The sequence below is a fragment of the Netta rufina genome, assembly GCF_964035555.1.
Source record: "Netta rufina genome assembly, chromosome: 4".
In the NCBI taxonomy this organism is placed as follows: domain Eukaryota; kingdom Metazoa; phylum Chordata; class Aves; order Anseriformes; family Anatidae; genus Netta; species Netta rufina.
This window is the reverse complement of record NC_140127.1, coordinates 53,997,140-54,017,896: the sequence shown is the minus strand read 5'-3', so window position 1 is coordinate 54,017,896 and position 20,757 is coordinate 53,997,140. Positions and strand designations below refer to the sequence as shown.

Here is a 20,757-nt window from a genome sequence, read left to right as displayed (position 1 = left end):
ACAGCGATAAACACTGAATTCTGGGTGCTGTGAAGAGGTAGCATTATTGCCTGCTAGAACTAATGTCCCCTACACTAAAAGCTTGCCTTTGGGCCTTCATTTGTTTTATATCCCTGCAAAACATGTTTATTAATGGTGTTTAGCTGCTTTACAACGCACTACACGGTCATGGGTCGTATCAGGCTCATGGGGACTCTATTATTCTCTGCAACTTGTGAAAACATTTTCTTGACATTTAATTACAAAATTAGGTTTTCATTTGCACTCTCAATGAATACCAATCTGTTTAGCTCTAATAAGAAGGGGAAAAAAAAAAAACAGCAAAAATAAATTTGCAGTGAAATGTCACATCATATTAAAATTAGTTTTAGGTTTCCTAAAGTTGGGGGGGGTTAGTAAAAATGTTATCCCATCAGTGATCTCTGCATCTGATGATGCTCATTAATTAACACTTTCTAATACCTTTATAGTGGCTATATATGTTACTGAGAAACACAGCTTAATTATGTTACTGAACAGAAAGATACAGGTCCACTTCCAGTAGAGTTCATGTGCCCAACATGGAGAGACTTCGCAGTCCTAAAAACCCCTCCTCAGCTGCTGCAGCTTTGGAGGTGACTACAGACTAGAGGCCTCTGTGTTAATCCCTTAGGTACCTTATTCATCAAAAATTACCTCAGTCTAAGCTCTTTGGCTCATCACTTACCTTAAATACCATCTCAAAACAGGAATTTAGAAACTAAGCAAAACTTCCTGTAGACATTAGCACAGTCGTATTTCCCAGAGTATAAAAAAGTGGCCCCTTCCTTCTAGAAGGTATATGGGTACAGCAGGAGGCAGCAGCATTTCTTTCATATGAAGCATACCAAAGAGGGCAGTAAGAGTCCTAGATTTTAATTCCTTGGAGTTGGTGTCCAGAAGCCAATGCCCTGTCCTCCCAGCCCTAGGCTCAGGGTATCCTTCCTCTCTGGCTCCATGATGCCTGTCTGCTCAGCGAGGCACATCAAGCAGCAGGAGAAGCAATTCTCCATTAGCGAGTCTTCACTTAAGAGATGCAGGACAGGATTTCAGACCCTTTCTTAGTTCCTCCCTGCTTGGGTGAGTGTTGTGATGATTTTACAAAGTGAAGTTACACTTACACCACCATGCTGTCATCTGGAAGACAGGGTTGATCTTCCAGGGTTGATCTTCCAGGACAGGTACTTTTCCCACCCACTGCAGGAAGGGTAGGGATTTCCACAGGCAAGGTTATTGACTCCAGTCCAGGGCTGGTTGCTGAAATCTTCTAGCCCTTGTAGTTTGTTTTTCTATCCAGCTCCACTATTACAAACTGCTGTGGGACCCATCAGGGAATTTACAGGAATATGGGCTTGCAGTAGAAGTCACTTGCCAGATCCCACGCTTTATGTGAGAGGAAAAATGTGCATGCCCATTAAGAAGATACCCACCCATTTTCAAAAAAAGAGCAAAGCAAAAATGATTCATTTGTTTGAAGGCAAATCAGAGTGAGTGAGAGCTCAAGTGTACAACCAGAGGTAGGCAAAATCTTCTTCAGCCCTTTCCCCTGTCTTTATTCACAGACATTATCTTTATTTTACGCTTCTTGACTGAATTTCTCACCTGTACCCACACTCAGGGAGATTAAAGACCTAGAAATGGCAATGAAAGAAGAGGCTACTAAATGAACTAAACTGGTGTTCTGTGACCACACAGGAGATAGAAGAGTGTGGAAGAAGGAGACCATTGATATTTTCACATCCAGAAGAAAGGAGAGTTCTGATGAAGCAAAGTGTGTCAGGGAAGTAGGTCATGAATTTCTTCTGAGGAAGCACATCTCCCTGCATGATGGTCTGTTAGCTCCTACCCACTGCATCCTGAGAAGTCTTTCACCATTATTTCATATCTCCCTACCACTAGGGAGAAGCTTTGAGATTTAAAAATATTGCACTGTGGGTGAAGTTCAGAGCTGAGGGAATTGGTTTACTCGGCTTCAGCTGTTCTCTTTAATTTCCTGAAAGACAGACTAAAGATCAAGTGATTCCACCATCATTCTCACACCTCATGCAAGGTACATTTCTCACAGCAAAAGACTTAAGCACTTGCACCCCATACTTCCAGCCTCAATTACAGTCGGTTTTCTTACCAGGCAGTTCAACAACGCCTTTTTGCTTTTCATGGAACTAAACACAATATCCTTATGAACTTCCTGAAATACCTAGAGCTGTGCCACCGCTACCACCACCTCCATGTACTTCTGCAGTGCCTCAGATAAAAAAAAAGGGGGAAATTAAGGCATACTTCTGCAACCCAGCACACAGCAATATTTCTCAAGCTGGGCAGTGTAAATGCGTATCTAGGCAGGGCAGAAAAAAAAATCTATTTCTCAGTGCAGAAATATTTTTATTATACTTTCAGTTTTCCATTCACTTTAATAATTTCAGTAAGAAAAAAAATGAATCTCTTCTTTTATGTTTTGTGCAGTCAGACAAAGTTCTAAAAATAAATATATTTACTTGCAAGCTTCAACCAAAGGATTGGAGTATGGACACTATTATTATCACCAGGTGTAGGGAAAAGCCAAATTAAATTGTTTGCTACTGTTCTGAATGTATCATTTTTCTCTTAAAAACAAACAAGACAAATGTAAAGTGACAGTCCCATCCCAGCTGATACATAAATACACAACATCCTTTGCTATTAGCAGTCAAAACAGAAAAAGGTTTTTGTTTGTTTGTGGGTTTGGGGTTTTTTTGGTAAGCTGTCATTATCCTCATTTTATAGATAGTGAATCCAAGTTAGAGGCAAAAGTCTTAGGAATTTACCAGCGTCTACACTGAAATGAAGCAAAATAGGACCAAATTACTGCAATTTAAGAGGTCTGCACCAACTCTAATGTTCTGTCTCCTAAGTTCCATGGCCATACAACTGCAGGCAGTAAGGCAGTTGGACTAGAAGGTCCCTTCCAACTGGACTATTTTACTTAACAACAAAACAAAGTTGTTCTGAATGCAGTTACATCTTGGAAATGACAGGTTACAACTTTTTTTTGGCTTTTTGTTTTTTCCTTCATATTTTTGATTTGGAAGAATATTCTGTCAGTGCACATCAGTGTGAGAGCATCCGAAGGCACTGACACTGCACCGCATTACAGGTAGAAGAAACAAAAGTAGAGGCAACTATTTTCAGGACAACTTTTAGCCCCCAGCTACCCTGGGGTTCCAGCTTCCCAAAGCTTTGTTTGGATAAAATGCCTTATTACAGCCTTCTCCCTCTTACTTTCAGTTCTTCACTTTGATTCAGCTCAGTTTAATTCAATTCCTTGCAGTTTAGCCTAACAAGCAGTTAACATGTATACTCTATTGAGATTTTCAGTGGATTCATATGTTTGTTTTTCTTATTGTTGAAATCATTAGTGCATTGAAAATAAATTTAAGTAAATACACTTTTCTTGTTTCAGTTCAGATGATTCACTGTTGTTTAGCCATTAGCATTTTTTTGCTTTGATTTTGAGAATTGGCTATTGTTCCCTCAGGGAATAAAAGAACAAATAAAGGGCATTTCTCTTCTGTTTGTAGCAAATAGTAGCAAATCAAATAATATTTATTTCTCAAAAACAAGGCCCATCTAAGACTGTTATATTTGTGCTTTTTTTTTTTTTTTTTTTTTTTTTCCATCCCCAAAAATATCTCTGGCTGTGCCTAAGATATTTTAATCACCTTATCTTGCATATATAGTTTCTATAGGATACTGCTACAATAGGGTTACAATACACTGGCAACAAACCAAAAAGACCTCTAGTTGTACTAAATTTCTTTCAATGGGATGTTAAATAAAAGGCCTTTTAAAATTGGTATCCTGACCATTTTGTTCTAGATTTTCAAGTCATTATTTACCTGTCTATTTGCTTATATCAGTTAAGCCCACGTTTCGGCAGACCAGGAGGGTAAACAGGGCTGAGGTCCTTTCCTGACTTGGAACCAGCCTTCTGGGCAGGATAGAAATGGGAATGCGCTGTGTTATCTTGTGGAAATTCAGGATGAAAGATAGGACGTAGAATGTAGCCACCATAAATAGAAAAAATAAGGTTTGAAAGCTCTAAGAAAGCATTTTCTGTTGTTGTGCTGGTGATTTTGTCTTCAGTTTGCACATACATATATGTGTACACGTCAATTGAAACAAATTGTTGGGTATAAGCATTTGATTACAATAAGCATACTTTCTAGACAGAACATTTAGAATGTCTGAGGTCTTTTAAAATTGAAGTTAAATAGAAACGTTAATCTACTTACATTTTTGTTATGTCTTCTATCCATAGCAGTAACATACTTTTTATCAGCTAATAGATAGATTGACATTACAGCAAGCATTAGTGCAATAAGGACATTTCACTCACTGGCTATTTGACTGAAATGTGTGGCTTTAAAGGGGAAAAAAAAAGGTTTTATTTCATAGAAAGATGTATCCACCAGTGGAAGGAAGCCTAGAAGAGCACACTCAGGCAGCTCTCCAGCTTTGAAGAGGCCTGATGATTTGGGTACGTACCTGCTGACCACAAACTTGCCCTTCTTCCAGTTCAGGAGAGATTTTGAAACAAACCTCTCTATGCACAGTGAGCTGCCTCATTACCAGCCTTGCTGCCAGTCATGCCCCACAAGCTGCTTCTCAGGCTGCTCCCTGCCCACAGCCTCCCTGTGAGACATGGTGTGAATTTCTATCAGCCTGACAGCCACAGTTCCCTTAGGGATGAGTGGAAGGACACCTCTGGGACATCAGTGAGAGCAGCCAAAGCCCTAGCAACAGATGAACAATGTAATGCCCTAAGGCACTTTAACAGCACTTAAATCCCTACAAGTTTGGCATCTGCCTGAGGAACCACTTAGTGGGTCTCAGTGACACCTGAATGCTGATGTTGGGTGCCTGCAGGCAATTTCCAGCCCAGAGTATGAAGTATTCACTACCATTCACTGCATTCTCACCGCTTTCTCCTAAAGGAACTGCTCCACTTTGATTAATTGATCTCAGTTTGAGCTTACATGAATTTAGCAGGCTGAAATGTGAGTCACTCAGGACCTAACTCACAAGTGGGCAAGGCTTTCCTACTTCAGCAGTAAGCAGTTCCTGTGGAGAGGGTAGGGCTGACAATTAGAAACAATAGCTTCTGCTATCCCGTTACAATTAAACACTGCAGACCTGTCACAGCTCTGAATCGCTGCCTAGACTTAATTCCCTGCACCTAATTGCTAGGTGAAATGGGGACAATATACTTCTGAATCTCTCTTGGCTGTTGCCAAAACAAATTGCTTAAGCGCTTAGGTCTGGACAAAAAGAGGTATCTTAGGTTAAAAAATTAATTATGGTTTAATTTAATTCCTTCAAAGGCAATTTCTTGAATATTTATTCTTCAGAAAGTTGGCAATCAAGGACTTGTATGAGATGAGGCAGAGAGGACTTTAATATGTTTCAGTGTTACAAGCGCAACTTTACAGAAACAAAGCAGTAAAAGTGGTAGGACTGATCCCATGAAGCCCAGCAAAAGATCATTGGATCACATCATTCACCAGCTATAAATCTGAGTTTTCAATGAATCTTTAGCTTTCTCTTGGCAAAAAGGCAAAATAATGCTGCTCTTAAGGTGGAAAGTATCTGAAATCACAAAACGTTACATACCTGACTTTTAAAGTGACATTTTCAGATGTTAATGCATAATTTCCTTTAAAAAAAAAAAAAAAAAAAAGAATGAAACCAAACAGTAATAAGTCCAGCTTGCTATAATAACTTGATCTGGTGCTTAAGTACATGATTTAGTGGGTGACATTGGGAGTAGGGGGATAGCTGGACCAGACGATCTTGGAGGTCTTTTCCAACCTTTATGATTCTATGATTCTACAATAATTTGATGGCTTGGTTTTATCTACCACTAAATCTACTAGAGAAATTAAATGTCTTGGTTAAAATTAAATATATCTAAAATTTCAACCTGTTCTTTATTGATATAAGGTATGGTATTAGGGTTCATGAATGTTTCAGTAATGATGTCTGAACTTAAAACATGGCATGCACTATGAATCCATCATATCTCAAGATCAAATCCAAACCTCATTAGTTCCCTCCTTTTGGTCATTATTGTGACTATGCCTGTAATTTTTTAATCTGTCTTTAATAATCTTCCTTTAACTTCAGCCTCAGGCGCAACAAAGCTAACAAGACTATTGCTGAGGTTGCTCTGTGTTAATTCTATAAAGTTTTGTCAGACGCAATTCTTTGCTGAGGGTTTTATACATGTTTGCCAGCCTGATCGCTTTAAACAGCTCAATCACCTGCAATCTAATGAATCTTTAATTTGTTGTTTTACTATTAAAGGAAAATGACTCATCAGGTGGGACATTGAATTCATAAGTCTGCATATAAAACCGTCTCTTGGTACTGAATGTGGTGTAAACATTACTGTTCCCTTTAAAAATAATTTCCTATAATAATCATCAAAATGTTCCAATGTTGTTACCACAAATTGAAGTTTTAGTTTATTACTGTAGAGTACTGTGGTATTTTTCATAAAGGGTGTAAATGACAATATTCTTATTTGCATTTAGCATGAAGCAACATGAAGATTGTGAGAAACTTTATTTTCTTCAAACTCATTTGTTCTATTTTTCCTACTTGAATGTATAGGGAATACAGAGAGAGGGGCAGACATCACCAGGGGCTGCTGCAAGCCTCCTTTGTAGGTGCAGCTCGGACACAGAAGCCCCTGGAGAAAGATGTGTGATTCTGAGCTTCTCATTTAGGCAGCTGAAGTTTTGGGTGGTTTTATGGTATCCTGATAGGATACACTTAGAGACAGATATAAATCAAAAGGAATAGAGGGGAGACGGCAAGTCCCAGGTACCAGCTAGAAGGAGATAACGTCCATGCCTCATCACCATGTCCAGGCACAGGAAGATAGAGCTTTCATGGCCTGTGCATGCAAATCATAGTATCATAAAATCATGTTGGAAGTTGGAAGAGACCCACAAGGACCATTGAGTCCAACTCCTGATTACACACAGGACCACCCAAAAATCAGACCATGTGTCTGAGAGCATTGTCCAAATGCTGCTTGAATTCTGACAGGCTTGGTGCTGTGACCACTGCCCTGGGGACCCTGTCCCAGTGCCCGACCACCCTCCGGGTGCAGAACCTTTCCCTAACCCCCAGCCTGACCCTCCCCTGTCCCAGCTCCATGCCGTTCCCTCGGGTCCTGTCGCTGTCCCCAGAGAGCAGAGCTCAGCGCCTGCTCCTCCACTCCCCTCGTGAGGGAGCTGCAGGCCACCATGAGGCCTCCCCTCAGCCTGCTCTGCTCTGGGCTGAACAAACCAAGTGAATTCAGCCACTCTTCATACGTCTTGTCCTCTTGACCCTTTACCATCTTTACTGCCCTCCTTTGGGTGCTCTCTAATGATTTTATGCCTTTCTTATGTTGTGCAGTTCCTGAGATGAGGCCACACCAGCACAGAGCAGAGCATGACAATCCCTTCCCTTGACCTTCCCGTGCCATGCACCCCAGGACACAGTTTGGCTGCCAGGGCACATTGTTGGCTCACATTCAAGTTGATATCAACCAGAACTCCAAGATCACTTTCCATAGGGCTGCTCTACAGCCTCCCATTCCCCAGCCTATAGGTACAGCCAGGGGTGCCCCACCCCAGGTGCAGCATTCAGCGCTTGCTCTTGTTGAGCTTCATGTTGTTGGTATTTGCCCTGCCCTTTAGTTTGTCAAAATCTCTCTGCAAGGCCTGTCTACCCTCAGGGGAGTCAATAGCTCCTCCCAATTTAGTGTTAAACTGCAAACTTAATGTTTTAAGTTGTGTTTCAGTACCTCAATTAGATGGCCAATGAAACTGGGCCGTAAATTTAGGCTAGCCTTGAGTTATCAAGCAGCAAAGGAATGACTCTATGAAGAGTTTTCTACCAAAGAAGTTTTTTTACCAAGAATATTTTTGAATGATTACACAGAATCGGATACTAATACCAGAACATTAGCTAATTTCTGCTGGGGTTCCGAGAGGAACACAATGCAGTGAAGTGCCTTGGATTGCCCTGCTCTAAATGGTAGACCTACTCATGGTTTGCTGTTTCTGCCTGCATAATCAATTCCGTTCATTCCGGTTCTGTTCTTTTTTCTTTTTTTTTTTTTCTTTTTTTGTTCCTATCATGTTCCTATTTCTATTCCTCGGTATTTACTTGTTAATCTTACAGTGTAAGAACCTCTGACTTATTAATGCATTTATTTGCTTTTCTAAATGCACATATTCACCAAGTAGGTGCCCCAACTGTCCTCAAAATTTCTGTTCTGCTGCTCCTTATCTTTAATTACAGAAATGGCTATGTTTTGATTAAAAAATGGAGTCCTTCCTTGCTCAGACCAGCCACATGAAGCAGTATTCCTGCATTAAAGAAAGCCAGGTTTCAGAGGTGTGCTCTGAGCATGGCTAACTCATGCAGCTCATGAAGCACTTCTGCCAAAATACCCACAATGGTTTTCTGGCATGTAGTGGGCACAATTATGGAAGACAGTTTGATTAAAAAATGTAAAGGCTTTCAAATAATACTTTTGCATAGGCCTCAGTTTTATTTAAAAGCTCATGATAAAATCATCCGCAGTGATACTACTATTCTGCTTGTGTTAAGAATACCTTTTAATGTGTTTCGCTTAACTGGTCAGGAAGATGTTCCCTTGTGCAAGATTATTTACATAATGTCTGTTGCAATGACAGATAAAATAGAGCAAAAAAAAAAAAACTGTCTTTCAATTTTAAAGTAATGCTTTTCTTTACTTATCTCTTATTCAGTGGAGAGAGAACAGCATGAACTGTACCAGAGAAGCCAAAAAGTACACAGAATAATTCCAAAGCAAATTTAGTTGATTAAATGCAGTACATTACAACAAGACATTTTAATGTTGACATTTTAATATTGTTAGTGAAAGGCCCAGCTATTGATCTTTGCTCAGGCAACAATGAATCCATTGGACTTAAATTCAGAAAAAGTGTAGCCTAATGAATTTTAAGTAACAATTACTACAGGAGGTAATTGCAAAATTTGCATAGCAAAGCTCCACTGAGAGAAATTTAGGAGATTTCTACATCACTCTGAATGTGCTAGGGCTTGCAGTTCAGCATGATAGAGTTATTAACCTCACTTGAAAAAGAAAAAGGAAGGAAAATAATACTATATTTTGTTTAACCTCTGCAGCTCCAGAATTCCAAGATTATTGGGCTCTCAGGCCAACTACTCGCCATCAGAGCCAGCACTGTACTTTCTGTGAGCTCTCCCCAGTCAGCTCCAGGCAAAAAACCAGCCAAGTTACAATGTGAGCTATGGTCTAAGCTAGCCCAGGTGCTTTTGCCTGAAAGAGGTTAGGAAGTGTTAATGTAAACTGCACGGATGTCTGTGCTCTGAGGCTGAAGCATCTAGCAGGATGAGCCGCCTGAGTACCTTCTGCCAACACAACTGGCTTCAGAGAAGGGTATCTGCAGCATCACGCTTTTATAATCTGTGCAGCAAGCTTCATCACCATCAGTTATTGATTTTCAGGGTTTAGTTACAGCTGAAAAAGTTTAAAACAGCTTCTCGTTATGATGAGTGGTTTAAAAATGAATATTTAGATTTTTATTATTTACAAACAAGGTCATTTACATTTTTAGGGTACTACTGTATTTGCATTAGCATTACTTTGCTAAGAGATCTTTCCAATTCAAATCATGATGCTGATACCATTGGTGCCTCTCCACATTAAGTACTCTTTCTCATTAACTCAGAATCTTTACTGCATACATTTAAGAGAGGAAATAAATTAAAAAAAAAAATGGAATTCTATTTTAAATGAAGTGAGAATTCTCACTTACTTCTGTGGACCAAGATTTAAATGCAGAATTAATCAGATAGTCACAAATGCGAGAAAGTTTGTAGAAAGAATGCAGAAATGTCTTACAGCTCTATCTTCCAAAAAGTTTTTCCCAACCCTTTTTTATTTAATATTTATAGGCAGCAAACTACATAACTAAGTTATAAAAAAAAGTATTCATAGTATCATAACCAGTATTTTAAACTTCGGTTACTTAGGTAACATAAATCTTACATGCCACAGTTTAAGAAAAAGAAGTGGTCTAACATCCACAGACCTTTACATTTATACCAAATATATGCACTTAAGTACTAAAATGAGCTGTGATACATTTCTATTTGGTATTTGGTCAAAACTCTTTTCCTTTGCCTCACTGTTCATTCCCTGGACAGCTACTGGGGCAAAGACATTAAACATTGTTTGCAGTAAGGGAATATGAGACAGCAAAGCAGCTTGTGGTTCTCCAACATCGATCTTGGTATTTCGGGTAGAAGCCACATTTTTAATAGTACTAATGGGAATTGTACGCAAATTCATGTCAATTTTCACCAAATAGGACATAAAATCTTATGTTCCATTGCAGTGGAAACCAAGAATAAAACCAAGAGGTAACGAATTCAGTGGTGCATCCTTAGCCTGTAGTCCACAGAAAAAGATACCTACATTCCCTTTTACGTGTGTGATTAATGCCAACTAATGGGAATCAATAATACACAAGTCAATACTGTGATAAAAAAATATGTTGGGTGTTTTTAATTACATCTTTTGAATGCCTTTGTATTTTTATTACCAGTTAATGTTAAGAAAGCTAATGCACCTACTTGAAATTCTACCAAGTCATCGTAGTAGGATGTAGCTCAACACTAATTCATCTTCCACTGTGTCTGTTTGCCTTTCTAGTAATTTCAAAGTCGTGAAACTAGTTACCACACTGGTTTTTAAGAAATTCAGATCCTGAGGAGGGTATTGGCATCACTAAAAAGAAAAATGTAATCCCTACTTTCCTGCAAATACACAGGGCTTACTGGGAGAGAAGTATGGCAACATCCGAATACCAGGGGAAGTCGAGTCAGCCGAATTTGAAATGATCCTGGACGCTGCCATAGAGGCTAAGCTAGAGACAAGAATTTTAGAGGAGTGGTACTGCAGGGACGAGAATGCAGTGCCACCAGCATATTACCTCAGGTCAAAATCTGAAATGCTGAAGAGCTACCAGAATACGGTAAGTCACATTCACCACCTAAAACATTCCTGTCAGTTAAAAAACAGCCTTTCAAGTGTCCTGAAGTGCCTAATGCTGTCCCTGGGCAGATCCCATACTATTAACTTCCTAACCGTATTCTAAGAGAAGATTTTTGAACACCATTAATTATCATTTTTAAAACATGCATTTGTCGTTAACTGGTGACAGTAAAGACTGTGTATCACCCAGGGCTCAGTTCTGCCTTCCTACACATCCTATATATCCAAGGACAGATTTCAGCGTAAAGGAGAGAGGTTCTTAACAGAGCAAACATTCATTTTGAGCACTTGCTGTAGTGCAAAAGAAAATGAAATGAAATTGTTATACTGCATTCATCCATCATGTAGCAGAATGTAGTATTTGTTGCATGAGAAAACACTGAAAACATGAAACACGTTGACACAGAAACGTTTAATGAGCTGAATGCAGTGTAATGTGTCCAATTCTGACTTATTTACCACAAGGGATGAAGCAAGTTTTTTAACTTTATGCGTTGTTTTGCTAATGTCCAGAATGCCCTTTGAATAAAGCTTGACTTTTTTTTTCTTACTAAAACTCTATACCTTTCCTCAAGCTACTGACACAACAGGGGTAGTCAAAAGGATATTCATAACTTAACGCTAACACAGTTACATCTTATAAACTCACTGGAAATAATAAAAGACATACCGCTCTGAACACGTCGAGAAAGAGTTGCTAAGGAACGTAACCCTCAAGGCCACTCTCTTCCTTATTGCACCCTCCTACTGCCAGGAAAACTGGAGACCCCTGAAACACGTCACTTGCAGTAGGTCATGCAGCAGTGACTACCAGCTGCCTTAAGGGAAATTTATGTTTTTCAAATATAAGGTGCTTATTTAACACTACCAGGAACCTCATTTTGGATTTGAAATCCAAGCTTTAATTATTATTATTATTATTACTTCTCTTGAACAGGAGAAATAAGACTGCTTCCTTATTATAATTATTTCAGGTTTGGTTCTCCAGTTCTCAAAACTCTTCTTCTATTAAGGTTTTCTCTGTCTTATTCATGAGGAATATTGCATCAGCTACCTACAGGAGGAACTGAGAAAATATTCAAAGTAGATAGTCTTTATAACTCTATAAAAGAATACATTATGGTTATCTGCAGTATAAAAAGTTGAACGTATTAATTTATTTTTAATGCGTGTGTTTCTCTGTTACCATGTTATTTATGACCTTAAATATTAGACCTTTACTTTTTGAAGTTGTAGATGTATTACAGCTACTGTTTAACTATGGATATTTTTAAAAGATGGAATCTTCTTCAAACTCCATGAATGAGAACAAATGGCAAGATATATCAGAAGAGATAAAGAAGATTTTTAAGACTGCTGTGAAATTGCTGTATGAGAAAGGAAAAATGAAACACAGCCAAGCAAAGAGATACCTTTCCTCTGGTAAAGTTCAGACTAACTGTTTCTATATGTACATTTATTATCTTTTCTATCAGCCTTTCCACAAGCATGAAAATATATTTCTGTTGGCATTTCTCACCTAACCAAAGAGGAAAATGTGCTTGTTGCTCTTGCTTGAGAGTTTTTTGCTGTGTTTTTTCTTCTTTTCACAGAAAAGAGATGCGATCATTTAAGGGTCTGCATGTTTTGGGGGTGGGGTCTTGAACTGTTTATAAAGAAAAGATAACAGAGACTCTGCGTTCTCTTTTCATCCTTAGCTATTGAAGATGAACTTGATTTTGCCTTGGGTAAACAAACACCAGCTTTCCTAAAGAAGTGTGTTTGCTACATTCGGAAAATTGCCAACATCGAGCGTTTTGTTAAAATTCCAGAGATGGGAAAATACATGGATGTGGTACATACAGCTGGGAAGTTTCTACGAGATCCTGAAGCCCATGAGAAGCTGATCAAGCTCAGGGATGAATTCATTCCTACCATCGTCGCATCCTCCAATCTGAGAGTGTACACGTCCGTCACTCACTGTGACATGAAACTGGGCTACTCCCAAGAAGTGGAGAATCATTACATTGAAGGACTCGGTAAACAATTCTATGAAGACATGATCGATATTATCCAGGCAACAGTGCAGCAGAATTTTGACACAGAGACAGACTTGTTGTATGATGAAGTTCTTCAGCATTCATCACTATGTAAAACATACTCCACTTTTTATGAATACAGATGTGAGGCATTGCATATAGTTCACAAATACGTTCTACCTAGCAAAATAGGACACATTAACCCTCTTATCATATACGGAGGACCATGCACAGGGAAAACTCTTCTATTAGCCGAAGTGGCAAAGAAGGTAAATAAATACCTTACATAGTTTGGTGATGTCAAGGGCATTTGTGCATGAAGGCTAGCTTTTCATTCTTCCTCTTGACAATATATCAGTCTTTAATACATAAATTAAAGATTATAAAACTGACATACTGCTTATTGTTGTATACATGTTGAGAAAAAGACTCTTCCTTTTACTAGCAACATGTATACATAATGCCCAACAGAAACAAAAGCTTATAGAGCTTTCAAAAAACTAGTAGGGATCAACATATTTTTGAATCATCAACCTGTATTTCACAATGATCTTTTTCCCTTTTGTTCCACAGAGGTCCTATGAATCTGGAATCGTCTAAACATCATATGCTGGTTTTAGTCTTATTCACAAATACAGCATGTCTTTCCAAGTCATGCTATCTTGTTTTATGTTCTCATCAGAAATTACTCCAGAATTAGACTGATACGCTTGCTACAAATACACTTGCCAGAAATCTAACTGCAATAACCTGCAAAAATACCTGTGTTTAGCTGACATATGCTGCTTCAGCCACTGAGCTGAGTACTACAGGGACATGAAGGAAACTGCGCAGTGCAGGACCAGATGCAGGGAAAAAAAGAAAAAGAAAAAAAAAAAAACAAGCTGGCATCTCTAAGCCTAATTCTCAAGCTAGAAGTCACAACTTTGAGTTCCCTGCCGTGTGCTCAAAGAATTTGGCACAGTAGTCTGGGAAACAGCCATATCAGCCAGAAGGAAATAGAGAAGGGAACAATAATGTTTAAAATCCTATCTCTTTCCCAAATGTGACTTCCTAGATTCACATCAATTGCGTACATGAAATTGGGATTTGCAGTTCAAAATCTCATTTCAGATCCCAGTACATAACCTTGAGGCACTGGTTATGTTTTTCTTTTAAAATATTCTGTAATATCTTAAGTGAGGGGAAAAGACTAAGCACGTGAGAGAACTGAGTGAGTTAGCCTGCACAGACTGAGAGGATTTAGAGCCACATTCCTCACTTGCTTAGAGTATGCTAACCAAAAAAAAAAAAAAAAAAAAAACCAAAAACATTTTATTATGGCAGTGTGTAAGAGCCACAAGCGCTACAAGAGAAAGCATAGTTCAGTGGTCCAAGAATTAAGGTAACCAGCTAGGAATGGGCAATCCTGTATTCCCATCCCTGTCCACCAAAATCATCAGGGCATGTATTTATAACTCTCTTGCAAATGAATATTAAGCAAGCTTTGGTGCCAAGCAGGTCTGCCTGGCCAAGGACGATCACTCAGTATCTAAGGAAGGTTATTAATAAGAGCATCTGCCTACTGACTTTCAGAACTGAGACACTGATTTTGCAAAGAGTACCCTGGGACTTACAGAATAAATTCTGCTCGGGTCCCCATAGACATAAGATCTTCTTTGTGGATCTGCGTCTTACTGTTTTGGGATACAACCTGGGCTAAACAAAGATGACATATGATATAAATTTCACCCAGTGCACATAAACCAAAGCAACCTCAAACTGCTAGTGAGAGCACTTCACTCAACCACTAACATTTAAAAGACATTTATATATATATATATATATATAGGCAATTACTATTTATAAACTCTGTTACTGTGCTTCATTTAGATACTAACTAAATCGTGCTCTACATTCTAGGCCTATTCCTGGCTGCAGGAAGAGATGGGACCTGATTCTGACCCTGTGGTAGTTATACGATTTCTGGGATCTACCGAAACAAGTACTGATCTGAAGAACATACTTCAAAGCGTTTGTGAGCAATTAGCAGTCAACTACCGATGCCTCGTACAAAGTTACCCAAAAAAGATTCATGACCTGCGGGACTTGTTCATAAATCTCTTGAATGAGTCTTCATTCCACAGGCCACTGGTGATAATTTTCGATGCCCTAGAACAGCTAACAGATAGCGATGATGCTAGGAAGCTTTGGTGGCTTCCCATTCACCTCCCCCGCTCAGTACGAATAATTTTGTCAACACTGCCAAACAAGCATGGGATCCTGCAAAAACTGAGGTGCCTTATTCATGAAGAAGACAACTACATTGAGTTGACTGCAAGGGACAGAAAGATGTGTAGCCAAGTGCTGAAACATCAGCTGCTGCGAGTTAAACGAAAAGTAACATCAGGGCAACAGATCTACGTCAATGAAGCGTTCTCCAAGTGCACACTGCCTATGTTTGTGAACTTAACCTTCAGGGAGGTCAGGAACTGGAGATCTCACAAAGATGTGGATGAGTCCTCCCTCTGTGTCACTGTACATGAAAGCATAGAACAGTTGTTCTGGTCGCTGGAAAGCAAGTGTGGATCACGACTACTGTCAAGAGCACTTGGCTACATCACTATGTCCAAGTCTGGTCTGAGTGAAATGGAACTGGAAGATATTTTAGCCCTTGACAACAGCGTTATGTATGAGCTAAGTGAGAGTGTCCGAGAAAGCAACCCACTGAGAATTCCCTACATATACATTGCGAGGCTTAAGGAGGGTTTACAGGGATACTTAATAGAGCGACAAGTGAAAAATGTAACACTTCTGCTCTGGGCAAATAGGCATCTGCAACTAATTGCCCAGAAACTGTACCTGAACAATGAAGAAGATTTGCAGGAGATGCACACAGTCATGGCAGAGTATTTTCTTGGTGTTTGGTCAGGTGGGCGAAGAAAACCTTTTTACAGCAACGACCAGTATCTGAATGGCTGTCATGACCACGACAGCAGAGGCCTGAATGAAGACGAAAAGCACTGCATGGATCAGATTGCTTTTGACAGGCAGGCACCTGATCAGCCGTGGGTTTTTCAGTGTAATCCCTTAGAGCCCGATATCTTTTTTATCAATCACAGGAAAATGACAGAGCTTATTCATCACTTGACGAAATGTGGAAGAACAGATGATCTTCTCTACGGAGTCATTATGAACTTCAGCTGGCTGTACACCATGATTAGGATAGGGCAGTTTGATAAAGCGATTTCCGACATAGAACTGGCTTACACCTGCTCGCAAGAAAAGGAGCTGAAGTTTCTGGCCAGTACCCTCCGCAGTATAAAGTTCAAAGTAGTAAAATACCCGGGGTCACTCTCCGCTGAGTTGCAGCAGAGGCTTCTGCCAGTAGTAAGCTCATTGCCTAAACTCAGACATCTCCTCTTAGAATGCGACAAGGATGGGCCCAAGTACTGCTCTATCGTCCCTTTGCATTCATCCATGGACGTGACTTACAGCCCCGAGCGCCTGCCGCTGTCATCCAGCTGCATGCACGTCACGGAAATCCTGCCCACTTTTAATCCCAGCACAATCATCGCTGCTTTGGAAAACGGCTCCATCAGCACCTGGGACGTAGAGACCCGCCAGCTCCTGAGGCAGATTACAACCGCTCCGTCTGTCATCTTAGGGATGAAGCTTACTAGTGACGAAAAATATCTTGTGGTGGCTACAACAAAAAACACCCTTTTGATATACGATAACATAAATTCCTGTCTTTTGTCTGAAATGGAAATTAAGGGGTCAAAACATTGTGGAATAGGGGGGGGCTCCAGTTTTATAAATGGATTTACATTATCGGTCAACCACGCGCTCGCGTGGCTGGAGGCCAGCAAAGATGTCACTGTCATAGACCTGCTTTACGGCTGGCCTCTCTATCACTTCCACTGCTGGTACGAAGTGACCTGTGTGCAGTGCTCTCCGGACGGAGTTTATGCCTTCTGCGGGCAGTATTTGAACACCACAACCATTTTTCACTTAGGCAGTGGAGAGAAGCTGGCCACTGTAACCTCTGAATTTTCTAGTGGCTTTGTGAAATTCCTTCTCATTCTGGACACAGCCCAAGAAATGGTGATGGTGGACAATGAAGGTAGCCTCTCTGTTTGGAATACAGAGGAGATCGCAAATCCCCAGCTTACGGATGACTTTGACTGCAGGAGAGAAGACAGCGAGGTTGTCAGCATAGAGCTTTCTGAAGACCAAAGTGCAATTTTAATTTGTAAGGCTCTCAGCATTGAGCTCCTTGACACTCGTGTGTGGAAGGTGGCCGAAAAGTTTAGAGCTAAACACAATGAGCGCTTTATATCTGCCGTGTTGTCCAAAAATGGCAACTGTATAATTGCTTCAATGGAAAATACCTCAGCCATTTTTGTTTGGAGAAGAGATACAGGGCAGTGCATGGCAAGCTTACAGGAAATCTCAGGAACTATAGTCAGGCTAATTAAATCAAATCATCATAACATGCTGCTATCCTTATCCACCAGTGGTGTCCTTTCTATCTGGGATATAGACATCATAACTGCTATGTCCAACATCGACAAATCTGGCAAACCTATCCAAAGACTGGTGCTGCCGGCCAGAGGGGAATTAATATACACATTGGACGGATCGGATTCTGTCCACAAGTGGAACTTCAGCACTGGATTTATCGAAGCTGTGTTCAAGCACGAAGGAATTGTTGAAAACTGTGTGCTGACCTCTTCTGGAGAGATAATGGTTACATCGGATGATAAATGTAGCCAGTACGTATGGCACACTGTTAGCGGCGAAAATATCTTTCGCATCAATGGGCAAAAAATCTCAGAGCTAATGATCACTCATAACGACCAATTTGTAGTCTCCCTCTGTGAGCAAAATGCATCCAGAGTTTGGCGACTGGCCACAGGACATAGGGTTTGCAATATTTTAGTTGCCTTACAGAACGCATTTATAACAACTGCAAATACTTTTGTAGTCGGAATGGCGAAGAATAAAGTGTTGGCAGTGAGCCTCTGGACAGGCAGTATAACCAAGAAGTTTTGCTGCGATGATGGTGCAAGCATTGTGGACATCAAACTGATACCAGATTGCCCAGATATTATAGTATTTATAACATCTACTGAAACAGTGAACATCTGGAGCCTAACAGAGGAAGTCATCTGCAGGCGTGTACAACTGCCTAACAATTTCTTAAAAAATTTGGAAGACTTTGAAATGTCCCCAAATGGCAAGCTAGGAATTATAACCCGTGGTGATGAGAACATCAATGTGCTTGATCTACACAGCGGAAAACTTCGTGTGGTTCACGCTCCCGGTATCATCTGGAGGCAAAGGCTGTCTCGTGATGGCCGCTATCTCGTGTACATTTGTTTTCGTGGTGAGGAAGATGATGACAATGGTGCGATCTCCAGTTTAATTGTAATGAGGCTGGCGGATGGCAAAAACATCGGTGCCTGTTCTCTTTATAAAACTCCCACTTTCCTTGCACTCTCGCAGAGACATTTAAATATTATTATTGGATTTGATGATGGAAGTATAGGCACTTACACAGTAGTGGATCGAGTCGACGCTGCACTGAAAATTAAAATTGCTACTTCAAACAGCCGTCAGATTTTCAACAACACGACACAAGTGATTAGGCCAAAATGTCACAATTATAGCTTCAAAGTGACTGCAGACTGCATTTGGAGGGAATCGACTGAAGTATTTGCAAGGGATAGCCCCATTACAGTTACAGAGCCGGAGGTGAGTGAAGCAACACCAACCAAAAAACACAACTATTGCTATGAAAAAGTGTGCTCGGCCATAGACTGCAGAGGACACAGTTTTGCTGCTGACAACTGAGTATCCGTCTGGACTAGTTTACCTGAGTAATAGTATACATGCATAGATTTGTCTTCTGAATTCAAGTAAAAATCAGTGCATTTCTTGGAAGACAGACAGAAACAGCAGAGGGCAGACCAGCTGTTTTTTCCTCGACAAATATTCTAAGATTTACGTACACACACAAAAAAAAAGCAAATATATCAGCAATCGGCTGCAGGGTTTTTTTTAAATTTCGGAATACAAGGTTCAGTCCAAGATTTCACCAGGGCCTTGATTAAAAATTTCTAGCAATACTATCAAAATTGTTATGCTATTACAGAAGTTAGGTGATCTTACGTGGAATTGACAAACTGTTTCAACTAGAGCTAGAGCTCTACCTGACCGGTGAGAAAGGCAGACCACTGTTTTATAAACCAAGTCGCCTAGAGGTGGTCAGGGCTGGATCTATAGCTAACAGCCAACTTTATACCCACCTGCAAAAATGAGTTTCTCTTGCTTGATGGTGCAATGACAAGATGTCACCTGCCAACCTGGAACACTTGATACATTCCATCATCATTTAAAAAATACCTACTTTAGTTATTTATTTTTTAATTGGGATTAATCATTGGGTTGAAAGGAGTAGGCATCAGTCAGCTGCAAACATGTCAACACGTGAGGTGATAAATACTTCACCTCGGTGAAAGGACTGAAAGATTATTTTTTTTAATTGCATGCAGGGATTTCAGGTTTCTGTATTGTGATAAAAAATGATTAAAAAAAAAACACTAGGTCATAAAAGGAATATATGGCTTGGGTTTTTGTTTTTTGGTTTGGGGAATTTTTTTTGTCTTCGCAGTGTTTATTAGTACAGGTCGTAAAGAAAACTTTTTCAAAGAGAAAGGGCATTGCAGATAAACAGTTAAACATATGAATTTCTTAATGTTAAAAGGTGGCTATCCATTTTCTTGTAAGAAAGTCTAAAATATCTCCTATGTCCCCAAAGTAATCTTAATAGAAAGCTTTCAGACATGCCATGTTTTAATCTTGATAAAATTTGCCTTACTATCATTTCTATTCTTTCCCATGATAAATGCAGATCAGATGACCAAACACTCTGGGACTGCTTGTATATGTGCTAAAATTCTCCACTAAATGCAAAGGCTGTCCAAAGGTTCTTTACTGTTCCAATTTGTAATGGGTTTTTCTTACTTACTACCTTCACTTTCTGCTTTAGAACTGTTCTGAGCCTTTTGTACAGTTTTATCAGTTTGAAGGCAGAAACTGTGAAATAATTACATGAAATAATGACAAATGCTTAAAAAAAAATCATTTTGCCCAAGTAAAAGAAATGCTGGACAACATCTGAAAGGATAATTTTTTTCTCTACTTACGTACCTTAAAGATGGCATATCTGTGGAAATTTTTTCAAACTATGTAAACAAACCAATTTTATTTTTAAAATGAGAACTCCATGCCACAAATTTCCAAGAAATGAATGCTAAGCTAGAACTTAATGTAGTGTGTGAATGTTCTATGTACAAGCCAATATAGTATATTAAGTGACTTGAATGATTTTTCCTAACTTGTTTGCAACTAATAGATCATATTGAATGTTTTTATGTAAACTTTGTAATGTTGGGAAAACCTACCCAATCAGAGATTTATATTTTCATAAATGTCAAATTTAGTTAAATTTTGTTACAGAGTTGTTAAATTAGAAATCTATTGCAGTCTTCAAACAATATACAGTCTTGTGTATGCATTGTTTGTACTAATAAACTAAGGAAACAGACCCCTGTGTGTGTTTGCAGA

At 39.5% G+C, this 20,757-nt stretch overlaps 1 protein-coding gene across 1 annotated transcript in view; it reads left to right on the top strand.

Moving 5' to 3' along the window:
• Nucleotides 1-18,981, top strand: part of NWD2 (NACHT and WD repeat domain containing 2) — a gene marked incomplete at both ends in the record, with an annotated part of 55,296 nt that extends 36,315 nt beyond the window's left edge. The window contains 4 exons of the mRNA XM_084285937.1: nucleotides 10,902-11,105; nucleotides 12,403-12,547; nucleotides 12,823-13,412; nucleotides 15,046-18,981. Coding sequence (XP_084142063.1) covers nucleotides 10,902-11,105; nucleotides 12,403-12,547; nucleotides 12,823-13,412; nucleotides 15,046-18,981 — 4,875 coding nt within the window. The remainder of the gene's footprint in view (nucleotides 1-10,901; nucleotides 11,106-12,402; nucleotides 12,548-12,822; nucleotides 13,413-15,045) is intronic.
• Nucleotides 18,982-20,757: the final 1,776 nt, after the last annotated feature.